At 45.0% G+C, this 25,858-nt stretch overlaps 1 protein-coding gene across 2 annotated transcripts in view; it reads left to right on the forward strand.

The window, feature by feature from the left end:
* IQUB (IQ motif and ubiquitin domain containing) overlaps positions 1 to 25,858 on the forward strand; it is a 438,241-nt gene that overhangs the window by 356,239 nt on the left and 56,144 nt on the right. For both annotated transcript variants that reach the window (XM_086966816.1, XM_086966821.1), the window contains 2 exons: positions 15,148 to 15,324; positions 17,292 to 17,540. In XM_086966816.1, coding sequence (XP_086822942.1) covers positions 15,148 to 15,324; positions 17,292 to 17,540 — 426 coding nt within the window. The remainder of the gene's footprint in view (positions 1 to 15,147; positions 15,325 to 17,291; positions 17,541 to 25,858) is intronic.

Genomic DNA, 25,858 nt, shown 5'->3' on the forward strand with positions numbered 1-25,858 from the left:
GTTTATACAGACCACCGCAATCTTCAGTTTCTGAGAGCCGCGCGCCATCTCACCCCCAGACAACTGCGATGGATGCTCTTCTTTTCGGAGTTCCATTTTGTGGTCACCTTCCGTCTGGGATGTGACAATCGGAAAGCTGATGCTCTCACACGGCAAGAAAGTCACCCAACATTGATGGAGTCTCTTGAAACCAGCATCATCAAACCTCAACAGGTGGTAGGGGTAATCCAGACGGAAGAATTTCTCCACAAAGTCAAGAGAGGCATCCAGACCTTTGCATGGAAAACATGGATTCGGTTACACCCGGAATGGAGAATTCGTCAAGGGTTGCCAAGGAAGGGGTCTCAATTGCTTCTCCCCACTCTGGCATTGAGACAACAAGTATTCAAGTGGTGCCACAATCTACCATGCGCGGGACACACTGGAGGGAAGAAAACTTTGGAAAAATTGCTACGCACTTACTGGTGGCCCACCATCCGGCCGGATGTGTTCGCTTGGGTTCAACGATGTGAAGTCTGTTCGCAGGCAAAAAGCGATCATAGACCAGCACTAGGGCTGTTACAAACAATGCCCACGCCTGTGAGTCCTTGGGAAAGCTTTTCAGTTGATTTTGTGGTGGGCCTCCCTCAGGATCATGGGATGTCAGCGATAGTTGTAGTCGTGGACTACTTGACCAAGATGGGCCACTTCATTGCCTGTAAAGGGGTTCCCACAGCTAGTCAATTAGCCCAGTTACTGCTTGTACATGTTGTGCGGTTACATGGCCTACCCAAGGTTATTGTTTCAGATAGAGGGGCACAATTCACTGCCAAATTTTGGAGGGTCTGGTGTGATCGATTGGGCATTGCCTCTTCATTGTCCACCAGCTTTCATCCGCAAACGGATGGGCAGACCGAAAGGTTAAACCAGACCCTCAAACAATACCTGAGGTGTTTTGTTGATACCTCTACTGAGGCTTGGGTCGAATGGTTATGGTCGGCTGAGGTGGCGTATAATGACGCTATTCATTCCTCTACTTTGTGTACCCCGTTTTTCTGTACTTATGGGTTTCATCCCAGATTCGCCCCTTTGAGTGTGCCAGGTGTTGAAGCCCCCATTCCACAGTTACAGACAAGATTGGTGCGGTTGCGGAAAACTGTTTTGCAAGCCAGAAAAAATCTTGTACAAGCTAAGCTTAGGTACAAATCTCAGGCCGATAGACATCGTAGGCCTTGTCCTGGGTACAAGAAAGGGGATTGGGTGTGGCTGTCCACTCGGAACATCCGGTTCAAAAGGTTCAGCATTTTCAACCCCAGGTTCATCGGTCCTTACCAGGTGATTCGTCATGTCAACCCCGTAGCAGTAAAACTAAAACTCCCCTCACATTTCAGAATACACCCTGTGTTCCATGTCTCACTGGTCAAGCCTGCACGGGGTCCGAGTCATTCAGCTCCTGCACCTGTGAGGGTAGAACAGGAGGTGGAGTATGAGGTGCGGCGCATCTTGGACTCTCGTAGAGTGAGGGGGAGGCTTCAGTACCTAGTGTCTTGGAAGGGGTATGGTCCCGAGGAAGATTCGTGGGAACCTGTGGGTGCGGTTCATGCGCCTAGACTGGTGCGGAGGGTCCATTTGTCACATCCTGGTAAACCTGGTGGCAGTCAGTGAGTGTTGTGAGAGGGGGTGTACTGTCACGATTCACGCTCCCCGACCTCTGGTAAATCACTGCCTGCCCTGTTCTGAGAAACGGAATGGGAAACTACATATCCCATGATCCTGTGCGCCGCGCGCTCCTATGACGCGACGCGACTAGGGATTAACAGGAAGTCTTGCGGAAGACGCGCTGCCGATTATTCCTGCTTGTGTATGGTTCGAGTACTATTGACTCGTCTTTCTGGATCCTTGGTTATCGGCGGAGGCAAGTTTCGGCTTGCGTTGAAGGAACACGTCGCCATCAGCGCGTGAGTTCAGCGTTCTTGGTTTTCGGAGCCCGGTTGTGGAATATCCTGGTGGGGCTTAGGAAGCGCCTACAACATTGTGTGCTTTGGGGTGTTGCCGCTCGAGTTTGGATTACCTGGAGGGGCTTAGGAAGCGCCCGTGTCCTGCTATCATTCCAGCAACAGGTTTTCAGATCGAGTGGGGCACATGCTTTCTTAGTGTGTTTACGAAAACAGTTTGTTGCATACTTTCAGGGAGCGTCTTGCTCCGGTTTGCGCAGGACACCTGGGTATAGGTGCCGCCTTACATTTTTCAGTACTCTGTACTCACTGTTGGAGCGCCTACAGAGCAGGATCTGTAGAGACGCTATACATATAAATACTGTACGCTGGGCATATGTTTTATTTTCCTATCTTTGGCGTTATTTACATTCTAGGGAATGTTGGAGAGATCTTGGGGTAGTCGCGTCTTGCACACACTGAGGTTATTCTTCTAAGCATTTCCTCGGAGGAGAAAGACCTTTTGTTATCAACCACCGTTTACCAGGAATGTGATCGTTATTTTCATTATTTGGTTATATGGGGCAACTTTAGGTTATCTTTATCCTACACATGGGTAGGTGTTCATTGCTGGTCTAATCTTTCACGTTCCAGAAGGGGAGGGAACATGGGGGTTTTCTAATGCTCTCTATATTATATTTTCCAGTAGTACAGCCAGGGGATATAGAAGCCGCCCTTAGATCCTTCCTGCATACAGGCACACCTGTGGGATATACAGGTGAGGTACCAGGTGTTTTGTTAAGTAGTAGATGTTCCCGCTTAGGGTTCTGTGGTACTTATCCATTGTTTCTGTAATTACAGGGTTAAGTGCCCAGCTGCTCTCCTCCGGACCCAACTTTTCCCCCGCTTGATCGCCTTAACAGTCTGAGCACAATTACTGTCAGACTTGGGTTGATCTAGAGGTGGGCCCCCATATAGCATCGATCCAATCCTGAGGAGCATCCAGAACGGACCTGACACAGAGTGTCTGAATTAAGCAGACCACTCTTACCCAGTCCAAGGATCAGGGCTTGATCCATCACCGTTTTTTAGCTCACTGCACCATCCCAGCTCAGAACTTGGCTATATGCAAATTAGTCTGACCCTGGCCCAGTGCATCATGGGAACAGGGCAGACCAAACTACCAAGCCAATTCTTATACTGGGAAGGAAACAAGCTACCGGGGACCGGTTTCTGGCATTTCAGCCGTCTTCGGCCCGGCTTGCTTGAATCCTGATGGTGCAATGAGCTAGGGACTCACAACTGAGTATACCCTTCCACGCTTATGGTGGACAAAAATGATTCAGAAAAGGGGGTGGTGATGAACAGAGTGTCTGAATTAAGCAGACCACTCTTACCCAGTCCAAGGATCAGGGCTTGATCCATCACCGTTTTTTAGCTCACTGCACCATCCCAGCTCAGAACTTGGCTATATGCAAATTAGTCTGACCCTGGCCCAGTGCATCATGGGAACAGGGCAGACCAAACTACCAAGCCAATTCTTATACTGGGAAGGAAACAAGCTACCGGGGACCGGTTTCTGGCATTTCAGCCGTCTTCGGCCGGCTTGCTTGAATCCTGATGGTGCAATGAGCTAGGGACTCACATCTGAGTATACCCTTCCACGCTTATGGTGGACAAAAATAATTCAGAAAAGGGGGTGGTGATGAACAGAGTGTCTGAATTAAGCAGACCACTCTTACCCAGTCCAAGGATCAGGGCTTGATCCATCACCGTTTTTTAGCTCACTGCACCATCCCAGCTCAGAACGTGGCTATATGCAAATTAGTCTGACCCTGGCCCAGTGCATCATGGGAACAGGGCAGACCAAACTACCAAGCCAATTCTTATACTGGGAAGGAAACAAGCTACCGGGGACCAGCTTCTGGCATTTCAGCCGTCTTCGGCCCGGCTTGCTTGAATCCTGATGGTGCAATGAGCTAGGGACTCACATCTGAGTATACCCTTCCACGCTGATGGTGGACAAAAATGATTCAGAAAAGGAGTTGGTGATGATCAGAGTGTCTGAATTAAGCAGACCACTCTTACCCAGTCCAAGGATCAGATCTTGATCCATCACCGTTTTTTAGCTCACTGCACCATCCCAGCTCAGAACTTGGCTATATGCAAATTAGTCTGACCCTGGCCTAGTGCATCATGGGAACAGGGCAGACCAAACTACCAAGCCAATTCTTATACTGGGAAGGAAACAAGCTACCGGGGACCGGTTTCTGGCATTTCAGCCGTCTTCGGCCCGGCTTGCTTGAATCCTGATGGTGCAATGAACTAGGGACTCACATCTGAGTATACCCTTCCACGCTTATGGTGGACAAAAATTATTCAGAAAAGGGGGTGGTGATGAACAGAGTGTCTGAATTAAGCAGACCACTCTTACCCAGTCCAAGGATCAGGGCTTGATCCATCACCGTTTTTTAGCTCACTGCACCATCCCAGCTCAGAACTTGGCTATATGCAAATTAGTCTGACCCTGGCCCAGTACATCATGGGAACAGGGCAGACCAAACTACCAAGCCAATTCTTATACTGGGAAGGAAACAAGCTACCGGGGACCGGTTTCTGGCATTTCAGCCGTCTTCGGCCCGGCTTGCTTGAATCCTGATGGTGCAATAAGCTAGGGACTCACATCTGAGTATACCCTTCCACGCTTATGGTGGACAAAAATGATTCAGAAAATGGGGTGGTGATGAACAGAGTGTCTGAATTAAGCAGACCACTCTTACCCAGTCCAAGGATCAGGGCTTGATCCATCACCGTTTTTTAGCTCACTGCACCATCCCAGCTCAGAACTTGGCTATATGCAAATTAGTCTGACCCTGGCCCAGTGCATAATGGGAACAGGGCAGACCAAACTACCAAGCCAATTCTTATACTGGGAAGGAAACAAGCTACCGGGGACCGGTTTCTGGCATTTCAGCCGTCTTCGGCCCGGCTTGCTTGAATCCTGATGGTGCAATGAGCTAGGGACTCACATCTGAGTATACCCTTCCACGCTTATGGTGGACAAAAATGATTCAGAAAAGGGGGTGGTGATGAACAGAGTGTCTGAATTAAGCAGACCACTCTTACCCAGTCCAAGGATCAGGGCTTGATCCATCACCGTTTTTTTAGCTCACTGCACCATCCCAGCTCAGAACTTGGCTATATGCAAATTAGTCTGACCCTGGCCCAGTGCATCATGGGAACAGGGCAGACCAAACTACCAAGCCAATTCTTATACTGGGAAGGAAACAAGCTACCGGGGACCGGTTTCTGGCATTTCAGCCGTCTTCGGCCCGGCTTGCTTGAATCCTGATGGTGCAATGAGGTAGGGACTCACATCTCAGTATACCCTTCCACGCTTATGGTGGACAAAAATAATTCAGAAAAGGGGGTGGTGATGAACAGAGTGTCTGAATTAAGCAGACCACTCTTACCCAGTCCAAGGATCAGGGCTTGATCCATCACCGTTTTTTAGCTCACTGCACCATCCCAGCTCAGAACTTGGCTATAAGCAAATTAGTCTGACCCTGGCCCAGTGCATCATGGGAACAGGGCAGAACAAACTACCAAGCCAATTCTTATACTGGGAAGGAAACAAGCTACCGGGGACCGGTTTCTGACATTTCAGCCGTCTTCGGCCCGGCTTACTTGAATCCTGATGGTGCAATGAGCTAGGGACTCACATCTGAGTATACCCTTCCACGCTTATGGTGGACAAAAACGATTCAGAAAAGGGTGTGGTGATGAACAGAGTGTCTGAATTAAGCAGACCACTCTTACCCAGTCCAAGGATCAGGGCTTGATCCATCACCGTTTTTTAGCTCACTGCACCATCCCAGCTCAGAACTTGGCTATATGCAAATTAGTCTGACCCTGGCCCAGTGCATCATGGGAACAGGGCAGACCAAACTACCAAGCCAATTCTTATACTGGGAAGGAAACAAGCTACCGTGGACCGGTTTCTGGCATTTCAGCCGTCTTCGGCCCGGCTTGCTTGAATCCTGATGGTGCAATGAGCTAGGGACTCACATCTGAGTATACCCTTCCACGCTTATGGTGGACAAAAATGATTCAGAAAAGGGCGTGGTGATGAACAGATGTGTCTGAATTAAGCAGTTCTACATAGTCATTCAGACATATACTCACTCATCATATGTAGTGAGACACCTTTACATCCGTTAACACACCGACAGTCTTCCAAAAGTTACTCACACACATACTCACACATGCAAATAAACTATTGAACATCCTTTTTTTGCATATACAGCTATACACACACTACCACCTTACTTCTAAGGAAACTTACACATACTTACTCACTTAAACAATCACTTATAGAAACACATACTTATTTAAACAGGAACTCTTACAATCTCACATATACTCACTTATAAACATCAATACTCACATATACTAGATTAAAACATATTTCGTTACTGATAAAGACACTAGTGAGACAGTCATTCCTACACTAACACACACATATACACACTCATCCACCCATACAGTCCGGCACATATGCTGTCTTCAAAACACATACAAACAGTGAGTCAGTCATTGATTCATCTATGTGCTAAGTAACACCCTCACCAAATCATACAGACACTTATACTGATACTAAAAAAAATCTAATAACCCATATACACACACATGTAGCTACTCACCAACCCATGCAGCCACTTATACACAAAGTGAAACACTGATACAAACATTTAAATATTTAAACAATACTCGCTAATATATGTATTCACTATGATACACTTATTAAGCCAGTTAACCAATCAATTTTTTTTTAAAACATCCATTAAGACACTTATTGAAACATTTATTCTTCCATCGACCTTTACATATACATATATAAAACATGTTTATTTTTCAGAAAGACACACATTCACTGGATGGTGTCATCAGTGATGTCATGAGTGATGTCACTGACCATGTCATGAGTGATGTAATATGTGATGTCATCAGCAGTGCATTACACGCGCAAGTTATAGTGAGTCCAACTAACTATAACGTGGGAATTTCATTGGTTTTATGTCAGTAAAATTTCCAGCTAACTATAACTGGTGTGAAACCTATGGTTTTTTCTGTGAATTTCAAAGGTTTTTTTAAATGCTAATTCCTAACTATAAGTCTCAGTTTATATGTAAGACTGTTAGCGCTCTAGTTGTTCTTTAGAACACTCTGGGACATTCTGTCATTGGGCTATATTTGGGCTACATCTGGCTGATATTTGGGCTACATTTGTTTTTTTTTGTCTCTGGAGGCCATCTTTGGGCTACATTGGGCTACATTGGGCTACATTGGGCTACATTTGGGCTCTAACATATATATAGCCCAATGTAGGCCAATATATATTTTTTTCAAAGTTAATTTTCGTAAAAACCCCTTGTGCATATATCTTGAGACATAGCAAAGGCAGATCAAGCTACCAGTCCCTACAAATTTGGCCAAATTTTTTTTGTATATATTTATTTTTTCCATTTTTTTTTTGCCTTGGAGCGCTCCCGGTGTGCCCCCCGGTGAGCGCCCCGGAAAGCGTAGTTCTATGAAGCGCCCCGGGGTGCGCACCAGGGAGCGTCCTGTAAGCGCCAATCTCATGATCGTGACGTGTCGTGTAGCCGCCTCCGCGTGATACGCACGGCGTAAGCGCACCCGGAAGCACTCGAGCAAATACGATCGCGCAACGCGCTTACGCGACGCGGCCCGGGGCGCGTAGCGTAAGCGCATCGGGTCATGTGACCTGAAAATAACACTTTTCATTGGTTAATAACAGTTTTTTTTCACAAGTAGGGAAAGACCCCGCCCATTTCCCTCACAACCTGTTTGCTTTTGCTGAGACAACACCTCTTGTCTGTTCCTGCAAAAAAAACTAATTTAACCATGTCTGGTTCCCAGAACCCTTCCCAGGACCAGTCCTCATACTCTTCAGATGAATTCCTGCCTGAGGTCCCCCCACAGAGAAAAGGGAAGGACCACTTCATTTGGAAGTTTTTCTCTTTTCCAGAGGGGGAGAAAAAATGCAATGCAGCAAAAGTCACGTGTAAAATTTGTGACACTGTTCTCACGTGGAAATCCCACCCGGAAATATAGTTTTGGCAATGCAACATTATTCAGACATGTTGAGAGGAAGCACCCAATTAATTTTGCACGGGAGAGCACCAGGGCCCTGGCTCGCAATCCACCACCCGATTGCCCCTCCACTTCCACCGGAGCTTCAACATCATCGGTGAGAGGAAGACCAGCAGTGATGACCCAAAATATTCAGCCTGTTTTTGCTGATATTACATTTCGTTGTAAGCAGTGTGACCAACTGCTATGTTATGGGGAGCAGAGCGTTGACCTGATTGTTCGAAAGAGGGAGGAACACCGCTGCTCCCCTCAGCCCTAATTTTCCCCCTTTTTTTTTGCTCCTGTTGAGCAGTTTTGCATTCCCTAGTTTTGTTTTTGTTCTGAAAAAAATACCAAAAAATTTTTTAAACGTTCGGAAAAAGTAAAAAAAAATGTAAAAACTAAAAAAGAAGCAAAAAAACAGTTCTTTTTAGAACTACCTCCAATTTATAAAAAAAATGCTACATTTTTGGAAAACTCTGTCATTCTTTTTTTCCCATGGTACGCTCCCTGGTCCGCTCCCCGGTGCGCGAACCGGGCGGTCCCCCCGCGCAAATCGAAAAAAAAAATGTATTGCCCCGGGGGGCCCTTTTATAGCCCCCACATCAAACCTAGGGGGTCAGGGGGGTCTACCCTGCCCCCTTATGGTCAATTCCCCCCTTTATTTTTGCCACCTCTTGTGTCTCGATTTTACCGAGAGACAAGATGGCGGCCGCTCCGGACTGTTTAGAATGTTTACAGACACCCGAGAGCCAATCAGCTTTCCGCGCGCAAGTCGTGTGTCGCGCCCGGTGCGCGCACCGGGGCGCGCCTATAGATATATTTTTTTTTTAACCAAAATTACTCAAAATCCACTGAAGCACATATCTTGAGACATAGCAAAGGCACATCGGGCTACCAGTCCCTACAATTTTGCCAAGTTTGGTGGAAAACCATTCAGCCGTTCGGGCTAAAAGTGAGGTTGACCGCCCTATGGAAATTAACATGGAGAAAACACGTTTTGGGACCCCCCTTTTATCTCGGCCCCGCTTGACGAATCCCCCCCAAACTTTCAGGGGAAGGACCGGGCTCGCCGGGAGGCCATTTTGAGGAAATTTTCAGGCAGATTCGTCACCCGGCGCCAAAGTTATTCCAAATAGAATTTTGAGATTTAACATTGAAAAAAAATCCTAACTATAACTGCCTACTGGCGCCCGCCAGTAGGTAATATATATATATATATATATATATATATATATATATATATATATATATATATATACAGCTTGGTGTGGGTGGTCCAACAGATAAACAGCACTCGACCAACGAACAGCTTCCCCAAACAGCTTTATTACATGGTAAAAGCAGTCACAATTCTGAACATGATGCGCATTGGACTCCGGCCCTGACGCATTTCGAGTGTCCACTTTTTCAAAGGGTGACGCGGTGCAAAAAGCGCTTTGACGTCTTCTCTTTCCTTTAAAAACCATTTCGCCTGCCATGATTGGTCATGTCTGAATGAGTTTGGCGTTGTTTTATGGGAATTGAAGTCCGTGTTTTTATCCCAGATGGAAGCACTTTTAATTTATGCAAAATAACGGCTCCGCATGAGCCCCGGAAATTGTGATTATATTGTGTATATATATATATATGAGATAAAAAACAACACCATAGAAAGTTCTCTGTTTAGAAAATCCACGTCTGGCAACAGTCTACTTCATGCGGACAGTTGCCATCCACGTAATCTAATACAGAGTATACCCTTCGGAGAGCTGTTACGAGCCCGCAGAAATTGCAGTACAGCCAATAACTTTGAGACAGAAAAAGAAACCATGAGGGAAAGATTTCTGACACGAGGATACAGTGCTAAAATTGTGAAAAAAGCCATTAATAGAGTTGATGCTCTTAATCGTCAAGAGCTTATATTTCCCATTGAAAATGAATCTCCCAGTAAGCCTAAAGAAACTGTTAGATTTATTACCACCTATAATACACATGCCTGGGAAGTCAGAAAATGCCTCAACAAGTTTTGGGAGGTCTTAAAAACTGATAATGACTTAAAAGGTTACATAGGAGATCATCCATCCTTAACTTTTCGAAAACCCAAGTCACTACGTGATCAGTTATGTAGTAACATGATCCCAAACCCAAGAAAAGATAATGCGGTTAAAGGTTTTTTCACGTGTAATCAGTGCAAGGCCTGCAAATTCAGCAACAGTATCAAATCCTTGAAATTCAACAATAATGAAGCTCCATGGGTCATACAAAAACATCTTAACTGTAACACTGAATATGTTGTTTACATTCTCAAGTGTCCATGTTCAAAATACTATATAGGGAGCACCATTCACAAAGGCAAAAAACGAGTGTTAGAGCACTTGAGGGCTATCAACAAGAACGATAAAACCTACCAGGTAGCCCGTCATTTCCACGAGTACCATAAAAGCAATACCAACCTTGTCAAATTTGCAGCTATGATTGTGTTTCCCTCAACATGAGAGGAGGCAATAGACTGCTAGAACTCAGGAAACTAGAGTCCAAATTTATCATCAGATTTAACACCATGGCGCCCCATGGGTTAAATATGGACGAAGAATTGTCAGTGCATCTATACTAAAAGTCAAATTTGTTTTGAGCTAGTAACTGTGATGAATTTTGCTGCTTATTTTCTGTTTGCTGTTTTTAGAATTTTGTGCGTGTTCTTCATAAACCACTTCTTTGGGCTATGAGGATTTTAACAGGACTTTGTCTTATCTTCCTTAATGTTACAGATGCATGTACAAGAGAGAGTTATGAAATGACTACACTGATGAACATTCGCCCACTGGGGCATTATCTTGATAGTCCCAACCACAATTCGGACTTTTGGACTATTTTGTGCTCGAGGAGCAGTTCTGGCCCGCTAGGGTGTTACTTTTATTTGTTGACAGTTGTAACACAAGTTCTTCCAGTCATATATGTTTCCAGTGAACACGTAATAATGCTATTTTCATAGTTGAGCCCAGTAATTGTGCGCAGTCTAAATGTGCTCAATGAGCAGTTCTGAAGAAATGATGCCATTTTCACAGCTGAGCCCAGTAATTGCGCGTAGCTCAATTGTCTAAACACACAAATGAAATAGTTTTGTCTTTTGAGACCATAGGTTCGAGTCTCACGCGTGCAAATTCGGATGTGTTTAATTCCATATTGCTTTTAATGTGCAAAACATCGTGCAATGAGCATACTAATTTTGTTTACATGGAAAAAACCTAAATGTGTTTAATTTCGATTACTTTAATTGAGTAGAACATCGTGTAATGTGTAATTTTGTTTACACAGGAAGAAACCAAAATGTTACAATATGTCCAACTAATATCTTTGAGTTGGTGAAATGGGATGGGAACAAACATTTTGAAAATAATGCTGTGTATATCATCACCCGTCGAGTAAATGCAATACGAACACTCTAACAATGTGTAAATACGAACGTTCATATGAAGAAAGCAATATGACATAGTATTTTGTTTATGTTGTTGTATCACGTGACACACTATTTTATTTTATTAACAATGTTGAAATGCACAAAGTTTGCCCGTGATGAAGGAGTAATCTTACTCCGAAACGCGTAGGACGTTGTGTCTGGAATAAACCTGCACTTTGATAGAGGCCACGGCTCATGTGCGATTCCTTGTCCGAGATCTAAGGAAGGATTACGCCGGTTCTTGACGTGTTTGATATATATATATATATATATATATATATATATATATATATATATATATATATATATATATGTATATATATGTATATATATATATGTATGTGTATATATATATATATATGTATATATATGTATATATATATATGTATGTGTATATATATATATATATGTATATATATGTATCAGAGCCTTTTGTTTGAAGGTCACAGACAACAGTGACAGAGTTGCTTGGAGGCGCAAACCCACTGGGGTAAAAGCAGAACTGTTGCAGGAATGAGGCAGCTTACAAAAGAAACACCAGCACTACAGCTACCATCAGGCCGCGGGGCGGCCACGCCCACCTGGGCGAGACTTCATCGCTACTTATGTGGTGTTTGGAAAATGCCTTCTCACTGCCACAGCAAGCCACAGCCTTTGAAGAAGTGCGCGAGCACGAAACGCGTCGGCTGGACATTTGCTGCCGCTGTGCATTTTCTCTTGCTGTTGCTTCAAATAAAGAATTTGGCGAATACTCACCTGGTCTGTGGGTCTCTTTCCATGACAGGCACCTCGTTGTGATTGATATATATATATATATATATATATCCAACAGAATCCTGGCGCCTCACAGATTCTCGCTGCAGCAAAACAGGTACGAGCCAGAAATCGTTCAATTTGTTCTTAAAGTGCGTTTATCCAGGAAAATATATAATTCGGCAGTCCCATAGAACAGGCAAATGCTACAGCGCGGTCTTGATCACATGACTTGCTGGGTCCATTACTCTCAGTTTTAGGTCTGCCGAGCACTGCAGCACGCATGCGCTACTCGCTTTGCGAGGCATGCAGTATACAGTATAGCGAGGGAAGCTCCGCCCAATTTCCACCTATGTTTTTGAGTGCCCAAAATCTTAAATGCTGCATTCTGATTGTGTTTCAGCAACTTAGTCCCGCCTTCTGATGGCCATGTTGTAATTTTTCTCCTTCCATCGGCCCCTTTACTTTCAAAACTGTTTTGTTCCCCTGCTTCCTCCGTTCCCTCCCACAGTCTGTAAGTTCTCGTTACGGTCAGCATTTCACCTGCTACTATCTGAATATTGAGGAAATTTGCTAATGACAGCCATATAATTAATATTCTGAAAAGATGATTAGATGTTTGGCTCCAAACACACAGCAATGCCCTAATCATGCATACTTAAAGGAAATCATGCAAATCCTCCCTTATGTTCAATCCATTCGGCATTTTAGTGTCTAGTTCCATTATGAACTCCGATTCTAACTATCGCAACAGTTTCTACCTGTTACTCTCTCTTCTGGATATTGGAACTTCCCCTATGACAAATACTTCAGTTCCCTGATGTTGTTGTGGTGCACTAGCTTGAAATGTTGAGCCACTGGATAATTTGGGTCAGAATTTACCACCTCTCTAAGATGCTGTAGGATTCTATTTTAAACATGGAGTTTAGTGCACCCCACGTACTTGTGCGCACATGGACATTCCAATACGTATACTGCGTGGTCAATTGAACAAGTGTAATGACCTCTGATTTTAACAGGTTTCGTACTGAGTGCAGTCCTGTACTCTGTCATGTTTACTCCAAATTTGCAAGCTCTGCGCGAGCTGCATTTGAAGAATCCAGTCTTGGTTGTCAACCAAGTGAGAGCTGGGGTGATCTCGGGACTGCTCCTCACTAGTGCATCCCTCATAGAGGATGATCGCCTGAATGTTAATGATGGATTTTATGGGAGAATCTGATTTAGTGTGAGGTCAGTTAACACTATAGGCCAATGAGTGTTGATGATTTGCCTAATTTGCCTTTCCTGCTTGCTATATGGAAGGGATAAACTGGTTATCGCCGCCGCAATAACAGGATGCAAGTGCTGGCGATGGTGGTGCGAGCGCTGGCATTGGGAAATGCTGATAACTGCAGGCGTCGGCAAGCATTGAAGGGTTTTGGAACTGCGGTGCAGGCCGAGCTGTGCGTCATGCACTTCAGGAGCAGTGACCCTGGCCTCGGTGCAGGTTGCAGCGTCTCAGCAGTGTCGCTAATGGGGTCGGAGACTGGTTTTCATGCTTCTTTAAAGTTGCTTCCAGCTCCCAATAGCAGGAACAACGCACAGAGGCCCAAAACTGAAATAGGCACCTCTTGGCAGGTACAGGAGGAGCTCGTGGAACACTGGAGTGGTAACAAAAATTTTGTCTTCTGGTGTCTCACAGAACCAAAGTGCAATGTGCCCATTCAAAAATATAAAATAACCAGGAGTGTTACCACAATTCACAGATTCAACAGTTAATAGTGACACTATTGCTTGCCCCCCTGCTGCATAAATGTCTGTGCAACACTAATTGCAAGTCTGCACAGTTAGTCCCATTAAGTAGAGGAAGAGCCTGTGGAACACTAGAGCGCTAACAAAAATAGCGTCTCCCAGTGTCTCACCGAACAAAAGTGCAATGTGCCCATTAAAACATATAAAATGACCAAGATGGTTACCACAATCCACAGATTCAACAGTTAACAGTGACAATATTGCTCGCCCCCCAGCTGCATAAAGGTCTGTGCAATGCTAACTGCGCGTCCGCATAGCTGGTCCCATTAAGTAGAGGAGGAGCCCGTGGAACACGGGAGCGCTAACACGCTATTTTAGAAGAATGTTTCCAGATATCATTTATTTTAATTGCCTTCTTCAAACTCTCTGCCCCCAAAGACCTACTACCTAGATAGACCTGAAAAATATGACACCAATGTAAGGAAGTAACATCATATGCAATAGGTCTGGTCATTTTTGTGTGTTTGTTGTTTCAGTAAACACTGCAATAAAAGATCCACCATCTCCTGTCCGATAATGAGTTGCATGCATCAGTGGCCCCACACTTCCTATGCATCATCTGAGTTAATAACAGTGGCCACACTTGATGCATAAAGTAACAGGCCTAGTAAGGAGTGCCAGAGCCCTACAAAGTCCATGCAGCAACTGGCCTAGTGATCTTACCCATGCCAGTGCATGCATCTTTGTGCCTGGTAAAGGGTGTTAGTTATTAATAATATTGAGAACATTATGCTTGGAATAAGAGCAGTGATCAAATCATACAATTGATTCAAATGAATATAATTGAACATATGATTTTATTAATTGAACTGTGCAATACAATGCATTTCATGTTGATGTACTGCTTGGATTGGTGGAATTAAGAGGCATATCCGAAAAGTGAGTAAACTACAGGTTTGAAATTAAGCTTTCTACCTGTAGACGACAGTGCAAGAGAGTCCCTGTACTTTTATTAGTTGTGCTTTGCTTGGATATTTCTAAAATCTTCAGAAGAACATGAGGTGTGAAGAACTGTGATTCAAAACTGTATGAAACACTCTGAGATCTGATCATTGAGTTTGAGCCCATACTTATTTTTCACATTTTGTCCTCATGTAGGAACACGATTGTAAATTGACCCAGGAAATAGTTGAATTGATCGACAGAGAGGCAGATCTTCTGATGAGAGGAGTCCAAGATTCCAACCTGGAAGGACTTCGGAAAAGGATCTCGACACTCTTCCTGCAATACATCAAAACGCCGATGTTTAACCCTGAAGTGGCAAGACTGCTTAAGGTAAATACATTGTGTTTTCAGCGAATAAGTACAGATAGATATTGATCACTGTCCTATATTTGCACAGACATCTGCTAAATAGCATCAGTTGGATTCTCTGGAATCTGTGATACATTTAGTTGATCCACTGGAAGAAATGTACTGATTAACAAGGATGAGTATGATAAGGTTCTGGGACCTCAGAGGGACTTACTTCAGCTATGAACACATTGCCGTCACCAAAATATGGTTGCTATGAAGTTAGTATGGGCAGGGTTATAATGTAAATAGTTGGACAGGAAACCATAGAATATAACTTGGTTCTGCCTGTGATTTGCATAATAAAGTATTTATCAAATTACCCATCAGTTTGTAAAACTAACCCCGTTTGGTGGTTTACTGGGTTTGGATTTGAAGACTTGTGAACAAATGCACTTGATTGTGGCTGATATTTGTTCAGTGTGCTAGCTTACAATCGGCTAGATTCATCAAGGAGCCGTTTTGCGAGTCCTTAATAGCGATTATTAAGGAATCGCTATTAAGGACTTGCAAAACGGTATTCATGTAGGAATCGCTAAATAAATTGCGATTCCTACACATTCCTTATTTGCGATTAGCAAATAGCTAATCGCAAATAAGGAATAACTCCCCATTCATTCCTACGGGCCGAAAGGCCCATAGGAATGAATGGGGAGTTATTCCTTATTTGCGATTAGCTACATGCTAATCGCAAATAAGGATGCGATTTCAAGGGTGCCAGGGGTGTCCAAAGGACACCCTGTAGCACCCCTGAAATGAAAATGTAGAGTTATGTTGCGCACACACATGTCCATAACATACAACTGAGAAAAATACACAAAAGTGCATTTTTCTCAGTTTTCGCTATTTACCACGAAGTCTGACTTCGCTGTAAATAGCGGGAAAAAACAGCGAATTCGCAATTTTATATTGGGTCATGAATAGCATGTAAGGAATCTCAAATTGAGATTCCTTAAATGCGATCGCAATTTGAAAAATCGCATTTTATTGCGATTTCTCAAATTGCGCGTACATGACCCAATGATGAATTTCAAATGCCATTTTTGCGGGCGCAAACGGCCGAATTCTGTGATTCGCACCGTTTGCGCCTGCAAAAATGCTTCATGAATCTAGCTGATAGTGCATTAACCATTTTAGTAATCACCGGGGCTCTATTGAGAGTGGGACAACACTGGGGTGACAAGAAGGCCCAGAATCACTTGTGTGCCAGCTTCTAATGAAGTCTCTCAAAACAGAACACAGGATAGTCTGCTGTTGTTTTGTGGCACCTGCTGCTTCCTACATATTTTTACCAGCATTGTCAAGAGGGACGCGGGGCACCTGGGCAGTCATGGGTAGATGAAGATGGGCTTTGAACACCACACTATAACCTAGCACAAATAATACCTTTAAAAAGAATTTGCTTATCTACACTTCTTAAAAAAAGGATCAGAGCAACACTGTATTTTTACAGTGTTAAAAAACACACAATCATTTTCATGTAAAGTTATACATCTCAGTGTTTTTAGGAAATATGTGAAATTTTTAAATGTTTGCCGCTAAGTTGATGGTAGCAGAAACATAATGTCCATTGATGCCATGCTCGATTCAGTTCCTTGTTTGTGGAAGAGAAGGAGTATTTACCCTGGATGCGTAGGCGCAGTGATTGGCTGTGCTAGTCTGCCTCCTCGATTAATTCATCATGCCCTCTCTTAAGAGAAGCTCTGCTGATGAACATTGCTGCTCCTTGTTCCTGTTCACGAAATAAGGATTATAGTACAGCTATATGTAATATGGCACTAACAGGAAGAGGCTTGACATTTCAGTTTGACTCTTGTAAACATTATAAAATGATATTCAAGTATAGAGTTGATAATAAAAGTACCAAATGTTAGTGAAACCTTAAGCACTTCAACTACTGGTCAATTTTGTCTTTGAGCATGTCTTTTATCCCTGTTTTTTTTTTACAGGTGCCACAAGACCCAGCAATGCTATCCAAAAACATTTACTACTGTCCCAGCTGCAAAAGCTACTTACCCTCCACGGAATTCACTCTGTCGATTAATGCACGCACTGTGGATCGATGTCGTCAGTGCACCAGGTTGAACAATCGAGCGCGTCGAAGAGAAGACCTTTCAAACTACAGATTGCTCCTCAAACAGCTCAAAAAATCAGAGGCAGATTATGAAGATGATGCCAAAGTTGCATTCTTGTTGCAGGTACAAAATATCAAATTGATTCTTGAATTGAGGTCCAATCACTGCAAGTTGCAAAATCTCCTTTCAGCGAGGTTTTGTTTTTATGGCTTTGGGTCAAAGCTTCATGGTTTACCCTCAAATGAAAATATTCCAATCAACTCTCAAACTGCTTACATGTTATACCCTGATAGGTATTCAGTTTATGTTGCCGCTAGTATTGAATTTGTTGTAGTTGTGCAATAGACCTAGCCTCCTTAGGATGGGTTTCCCCCTAAGCTTTTACTTTCAGACCTCCTGTTTTGCTGACTTTTTTTCTTCTGGCCTCAGAACTCTGCGCATTTTACCACTGCTAGCTAACGTTTGCTAAAGTGCTTGTGCTCTCTCTGTAAACAATGGTAGAATTGGCCTAAACCCAATTAGCATATTTATTTTACTTGTAAGCCCTTAGTAAAGTTGAACTACCTGTACCCAGGGCCTGTAAATTAAATGCTACTAGTTGGCTTGTAGCACTGATAGTGCCACCCACTCAATTAGCACATTAAACAAGTCTCAGGCCTGCCATTGCATCCTCTGTGTGCAGTTTTACACTGCCAATTTGGCCTGGAAAAATAAACCTTTTGCCAAGCCTGAACCTTACTTTTTAATGCATATAAGTCACCCTTAGAGGAGGCCCTGGATAGCCCCGAGGGCAGGGTGTAATGTATTTAAAATGTGGGACATGTGCCTTTAAGTTTAAATGTCCTGGTAGTGAAAAACTCTAAAGTGAGGGTTTCACTACTGCAAAGCCTATCTCTCCACTATGATGACATTGAAGTTACCTTATTACATTTAATAAGCTGCAATTTCCAAATGGAATAGATAACCTGTTCAATTTTGGTGTCTTTGGAATTGTAATTAAAAATCCTAAATTATGGTGAAGTCTGTTTTAAATTACAATTTGGCTCTTTCCTGCATTTGCCATTTGGTGCCTGCAGCCTGTCTCCTGATCACATGACTGGGTGTAGTTGACAGTTGAGAATTGTGCATTCATCCTAGACAGCCGCATACAATAGCATTATAAGGTATGCTTGGATGGGCTGTCACTAGCAGGATGGGAGGAAGGAGCTCTGCACAGCCTCACTTACACTTGAATATGTTATGTTATGTTATGTTATATATTGATTTATAACGCGCTCTGTTAGTCGAGACTGTCCTGGCGCGGTGAGGAAACTGAATCAGAGTGATCGGGAAAACAGCTATTCATGATGTATAAAAAGGTGGGTTTTTAACAGTTTTTTAAAGTTAGTCAGGTTGAGGGAATATCTTAGATCATCAGGAAGGGCGTTCCACAACTGAGCTCCCCTTACCGTCAGAGATTGCCCCCCCCCCCAGGCGAACTCTCTTAAATCTGGGGATGACCACCTGCTTTCGGAAGGCAGATCGCAGCTGACGGGTCAGTAGGTAAAAGGCAAATCTTTTTGCAAGGTAGGGTGGACATGGTCCATGCAGGGCTTTATAAACGAGTACTAGAGCTTTAAAACGCACTCTTTGGGCCACTGGAAGCCAGTGAAGCTCCCTCAGTTGCTTACAAACGCTGAGCCTCCTCGGGATGTTATAGAGGAGTCACACCGTCGCATTCTGGACTACCTGTAGCTTTCTAATCAGAAAGTCAGGTGCCCCGATGTAAAGGGCATTCGAGTAGTCCAGGCGGAAGAGCACCAATGCTCTGGCTACCGTTTCTTTGGCCGCTTGGGGGAGGAGGGGAAAGAATCTTCAAAGGGTGGTCAGAGTTCCAAAACAAGCCCCAGCCAGTCTAGAAATCTGGTCACGGAAACACAGATCGGCACCAAACCAGACTCCAAGGTTCTTAACTATCCCACCCTCTCCCTTGGGGCAAGGTGATCCACTGGGCCAGATGGACTCTTTAAAGTCAGTTGGAAATTGGCCATAGAGCAAGATTTCTGATTTGTCCTCATTGCACTTGAGGCAGGCTCTTGCTAGCCAAGCAAATACAGAGGATAGGCATTGGCGAGCTCCTGAAGTGCAGATATTATCCTTGTTCCAGGTAAAGAGAAGTTGGGTGTCGTCGGCGTATGCCATTATCTTCGCACCCAAGTTCTCTGCTAGCAGAATCAAAGGTGTTAAGTAGACATTAAATAAAAGGGGACTCAAGGTCGACCCTTGTGGTACTCCAGTCTCTACCCTGCGGTTGGAAGAATGAAAGGGAGGTAGCCAGATTTGCTGAGTCCGGTCAGACAGGAAAGACCTGATCCACCCAAGGACCGTGCCCGAGATACCAATATCCTCCAGCCTAGTCAAAAGCTGGAGTTGAGGCACCGTATCGAACGCGGCAGAGAGGTCCAATAAAATTAGAGCCGCTCTGCCGCCTCCGTCCAGGCACTCCCTGATGGCCTCTGCCACCTCCACCAGTGCAGTCTCGGTGCTAAAAGAGGTACGGAACCCCGACTGGGCCGGATGGAGTGCCCCAGAGGATTCCACAAACCTCTCCAGCTGCCGAAATGCGGCCTTCTCGCATACTTTGGCAAGGGCTGGGAGAAGGGATATGGGCCGGTAGTTAGATGTAATCAATGGATCTGCAGTGGGTTTTTTAATCAGAGGGAGGAGTTTGGCTTGTTTCCACTGGGAGGGCACCATTCCTGAAGCTAGTGACTCGTTGACCAGAGCAGTAACCATAGGGGCTATTACTTCGGCCACTCCACTCAGAACCCTCGCAGGGCAAGGATCTGCTGGGGACCCCGACTTCAGAGCTTTTAGTATGGCCATCACATCCATCTCCTCAACATGAGTAAATTTAGGCATCTCGACTTTAACCTCTGTTGCTTGGCATAGTGAAGGTGAAGGTAGTCGATCGAGTGGAAGTTGATCGGCTAGCAGGGGGAGTGGCTGATCAAAGGGTTTAAGGCTGTCTGGAATTTTTTGTATTTTATCAATGAAATAGGTAGATAGTTGCTCACACCAATCTGTAGAGATCGGGGCTGACATCTTCTCTGCCACCGGGGCTGTGAAGCTCTTGACAATGGAGAAAATTTCTCGGCTATTATTCTTAGCTCTGAGAATTCTAGCCGCGTAAAACTCCCCCTTGGCTGTCTTAATCGCCGCATAGTAGTTTTGTTGAGCTACTCGGAGTTCCGATTTTGCAATGGGGCAGTAATTTCTTCTCCATACGTTGTGTCCTGCCTCCACACAAAGGGCTGCATACCCCTGTAGTTAGTCATGAGCCAGGACCAGGAAGTCTGGGCCCCTGTGCACTTCAAAGCCATGCCTCTAGATGCTCCTCTCCATTTTAAAGGCACAACTGTGTATAAATACTGGACCTCAGGCACCAACTCTTCAGTACACTAATGGACCTGTGGATACACTGCCCAGGAAGAAGGACCTCTGTGCAGCTGAACAGACTACCACACTGCTAGACTGCTGCTCTGAAGGACTGCTGCCCTTTTGCCTGGGTGAGAAAGACTGGACATGCATCTGTTGAGCCCAGGACCACCTGAATGACTCCAAGGGCTTGAGCCTAAGGGACAGAAGGTTCCAACCACCTCGACCTCAGCACCTGGACTCTGCCATCCATGAGTCTACTCCGCCAAGTGGTACCACCACTGTCCTGGACTCTTGGAAGTGGCCTAAGGTGCTCTGCCAGCCTCTGTGGATACAGTAGAACCGACCCACCTCCACAGCTGCATGGATTGAACCTGTCGCAAATACCTGCAAAGCCTCAGCAGCCTCTATTGCTTTGCGATGTATCCTCGGCGCAGGCGCGTGCATCCTTTGTCAATGGCAGCCTTGATGATGACTGACTGTGCAGCACAGCCTCACAGCGCCTCGTAACAGATGCATCGCCCTGCCTGCTTGATGCATCCTCGAGGCCTGACTTTGCATCACAAACTCTCATCGACTGGATCCTCGACGACTATGCAGGACCTCACATTTCAGCCTCACCACACCTTGGAGCTGACACATCCCTTCGGCTAAGCCGAAGGGATGTGTCTCACGGTGTAGAGCAGGCAGACCCGGAAGCTGAGGTCAGACCCGGGTCCAGGGTTCAATTCCCGACGCGGCAGGGTCTTGAGCTCAAATGTCCACGGACTCGATAATTCTCGCTTCTGTGCCTGCTCTAATCATGGGTTCTCACTCTGCAACTCTGGGCATTAAGCTTGCTTAATCTCCACAACGGCCCCCCTGCGGCGGGATGCCTGGCTTTCACCTTGGGGATGACCTGTAGGGGCTATATCACAGCGAAAAGCCAGGACGGGTTCCCAAGGCAAGCGCCGGGAAACCTCCGGGTAGCTGTGCGCTCAATAAATGCAATAATAATAATAATAATAATAATAATAAGCAACGCATCTTCAATGCGGATCATTGCAACGCTCGATAAACCAGAATTTAAGGTACTTTGTTCAGCGGGCCTAACTGGGTTCTTGTAGTCGCCCCGAAACTCCACAGTGGTCAACCTGAACTTGGGACTTTGTACCGGCACAACCAAATATCCACAGATGACACTTTGTGATTTTTTGCGCTATTTTCACTAGAATCTTTCAACTAGCATCTCTCTTTGTGTACTGATTGGATTTTAGTTGTTTTGGTCTTGTTTTATTTAATAAAGACGTCTCTATTTTTCTAGTTTGCCGTGGGATACTTTTTGTGTGGGGGTTTTACTTTATTACTGTTTAAAGTGTTGCAGAAATACTTTACATATTGCTTCTAATTTAAGCCTGATTGCTTTGTGCCCAGCTACCAGAGGGTTGAGCACAGGTTAATTTAGGGTTGGCTTGTGCCTCACCCTGACAAAGATTGTGGTTGCTTCTTGACCAGGGCTCACACTCCAGTCAACCAACTACCCGATTTCTTACATTGTTATTTTAACCATGTGTGTGTTTATCATTCACTCAGAGATCTCATCTTTGGCACTATGGAACATGTTTGCCCTTTTTCTATACTGTATTCTTGGAAATGGAAAACTTGTTTAGCCTTTAAGTTAAACTCAATTTTTGATTTGGTTTGCATTTGTTGCTTTGGGTATTTTTTATACACCCAGTTCTACCATACGTTAAACAGTGGGTCTTTTGATACCCGTACTTATAATCACTCTGTAGGTAGTACACTTTCAATATGCATGTGATTTGTTTTTCCTACGAGTAGTGGCCAAACTCTCCAGTTGTTCTTGTGCACTTCCTGAGGTGGTTCCTTCAGCAATGGGGAGGTATTGTTGCCTAAGAAGGAAAGTTCATGTGTTCCCCGAACCGCTGTTCAGCAAGAACTAGCCCCCTGAGGTGAATATAGTCAACAAATGCATGCTATAACACTACACAAAACACAGTAACACACAATCGATTAACAAAGACCATACAGCCCACTTAAACAGAATGCAACAAATAAAGCACATTACTGTTCACCTCACACATTGCTACACATATTATGCAACGTGTTTCACCTCACCCAACACATTAGCACGTACTACGTCCCACAATGCATGGCACTTTATTAGCCCATCCTTTTTGACACTCTTTGCTCAGGTTTTCATTTAATTGTGGCATGTTGTCTCGCCCAATCACCTAACCCTCGAGACACCACAGTATTTACGCCCAGAATCAGTTTACGGTTATGGTATTCAGCAAGGGCGCCTGGGAGTTCAAAAGATAAAACCTACCTTGGGGTTAAACAGTTGCTTTATCTGGTGGTCAAGCTATTCAGAATACTGCGTAGGAGCAAGGTATGAGAATATACTGTGTGGTAGGGCCGTCTAGAGGAATCACGTTCCCTTCGTGGAGTGCCCATCTGGCTGTTGGCAAATACAACTTTTATGGTACCGGACCTCTGGAATTGTTTGTTCTTCTAAACTTCTTTACTACAGATCTTTATAAGGCCCTGGGTTGCCATTAGGGGTATCCTTCTGTTATGGAAAGACTCGACTGGCATTGTAGGCGCTCTGATAAAAGAATCCTCAACCCACTCTTTGCTTACGCCACGCATTTATTCCCAAGCATTTGCCAGGGTTTCCTCCTGACAGTCCATGCCTCTTTAGACCTCAAAATGTATCTCTTGTCTTCAAAAAGACCTTGGGCTAGGCTCTTTCATTGCTGGCTTCTATTTTGTTTGCAACAAGTTGCTTAACTTGGAGCAGATTTTAGTTTTCTGTTTCCTCTTCATCTGGCCTCCAACTAACTATTTTTTTATTATATGTGGCTTTTGCGTCCTTAACTTCAGAGACTTTCATTTCTATATTGTTACTAGTACAGTGACCTCTTACTTGTGCGAGACATTTTGCATTTTCTTGATGGTTTTGTTCTGGGTGGCATGCTGGGGCATGGGGTGTGGTCTGTTACTTGACACCGAGGAGATTATTTACAATTGTTATTTACATTTATTCAGAGTGATGTATCTACAATGTCTGGTAGGTGCAGGTTTTATAAAGATATTTTTGAGAGTCTGAGGTACTTTTTTGGACTTTTTAGCGTTCCGAGGCTCAGTTAGAATGCGCAACTCCTTTTTCAGGTGCCTTAGCACCTAGGCATCAAAGGCTAGTGGCTCACAAAAGGTTGAGGACTATTCAGTCTCTGCCTTTGCATGGGGTGCTGAGGAAATTTTAGCTGAGTATACATTTGTGGTGTGATCAGAGGCATCCAGTTGAATTTAGATATCTGTGATGGCTACACCTGAATTGACTGTATCAATAGATTTCTGTCTTGTTGGGGTTTTAGCCTCTTGCCACCTTCCTCCCCTCCCATGAGAACCATCGAAGAGGAGCCTTTACACAACTTAATGCCTTTCCCATGCATCCATTACCACACAATGTCTTCACCACACATGTTTTTACCACCCAAATACTTTTACCATGCATGCATTGTACAACGAATTGGTAAGTATATATATACTGGCGGGAGACGCAGCACAAGACTACAGAGAGCAAACAAACCTTCCAGGAGGCTATGGGAGGAACGGCAGGCGGCAGCCACACCCCCTTGCTACCGGGGGATTTAAAAACCGGACCTCGCGTCTCCCGCTTCTCGGGAGACGCAGCACAAGACTGCAGAGAGCAAACAAACCTCCCAGGAGGCTGCGGGAGGAGCGGCAGGCGGCGGCCACACCCCCTTGCTACCGGGGGATTTAAAAACCGGACCTCATGTCTCCCGCCTCTCGTCTCCCGCTTCGCGGGAGACGCAGCGCAAGACTGCAGAGAGCAAACAAACCTTCCAGGAGGCTGCGGGAGGAGCGGCAGGCGGCGGACACACCCCCTTGCTACCGGGGGATTTAAAAACCGTACCTCGCGTCTCCCGCTTTGCGGGAGACGCAGCGCAAAACTGCAGAGAGCTAACAAACCTTCCAGGAGGCTGCGGGAGGCGCGGCAGGTGGCAGCCACACCCCCTTGCTACCGTGGGGCAATTTAGTCAGCTTGTACTTCCGGCCCCGCGGGACGTGCGCGGGTGAGCGCCGGGCGAAGCCCGGGCCAAGGGCGGGCGAGGCCGAACGAGGGCGGGACGGGGCCCTTCTCTGTGACCCTCGGAATTGGATACCCTAAATAAGGTCAGTGTTTTAGTGATCACTAAGCTTTGCTGTTACAGGGACATGGCCGCAAATGGAGCTGGGAGGGGACGGAAGTCCACCACAGGAGGTGTTGTTGGAACGATAGACCAATTTTTAATTAGGGCTTCGTCTGTCCTACAAAGGGAAATTGAACTCACTGAAAAACGATTATCTATGGATGAAATATTTCAGAAATGATCCTCTCTGGGTATGATAGCCACAGTCCCATCTCCTCCTCCAGTTTTGGATGCAATACTAACACAGCCACCACTGGCGGTACTATCAGGATCCGGAATTGTGCCGGGTACATCGGTGAGTGAGGCCAATACTCCCAAGGAGGTAGTGGTGATGCTGCATAGCCCACCAGTGAACAGGGCCCCATTTGAATCCATACCAGAAACAACTCCCCAAAACTCTTGTTGCACCAGATCTGGCAAGTCCGCTAGGCCGGTCGCGGACATGAATTCTGGGTTAATAAGTAAAGCTCCGGATCAAGCAGCTAAAAGAAAAAGTGGGGGAACTGCCTCAACCAATAAGAATACTAAAAGGCAAAAATGCTCTACAAAGGCCGTTGAATTGCCTGGATTGCCTGTGGTTGACTTAGTTGGACAGCTTTCTGCAACAGATAAGTCTATTGTGGTTCCCAGGGTAAAAAAGGCCCGCGCAGGAGGCCGCCGCTTCTCGGTCCACACAGCGAAGCAATGGAACGCGCTCCCCCTGAAACTAAGATCAGAACCAAACCTCCTGCGTTTCAGGAAATCGCTCAAAACCTTCCTTTTCCCTTAAATCACTCTCACTCCCCGCTCTTCATCCATCAGGAC

This window comes from Lissotriton vulgaris, chromosome 1_1, assembly GCF_964263255.1.
Source record: "Lissotriton vulgaris chromosome 1_1, aLisVul1.2, whole genome shotgun sequence".
In the NCBI taxonomy this organism is placed as follows: domain Eukaryota; kingdom Metazoa; phylum Chordata; class Amphibia; order Caudata; family Salamandridae; genus Lissotriton; species Lissotriton vulgaris.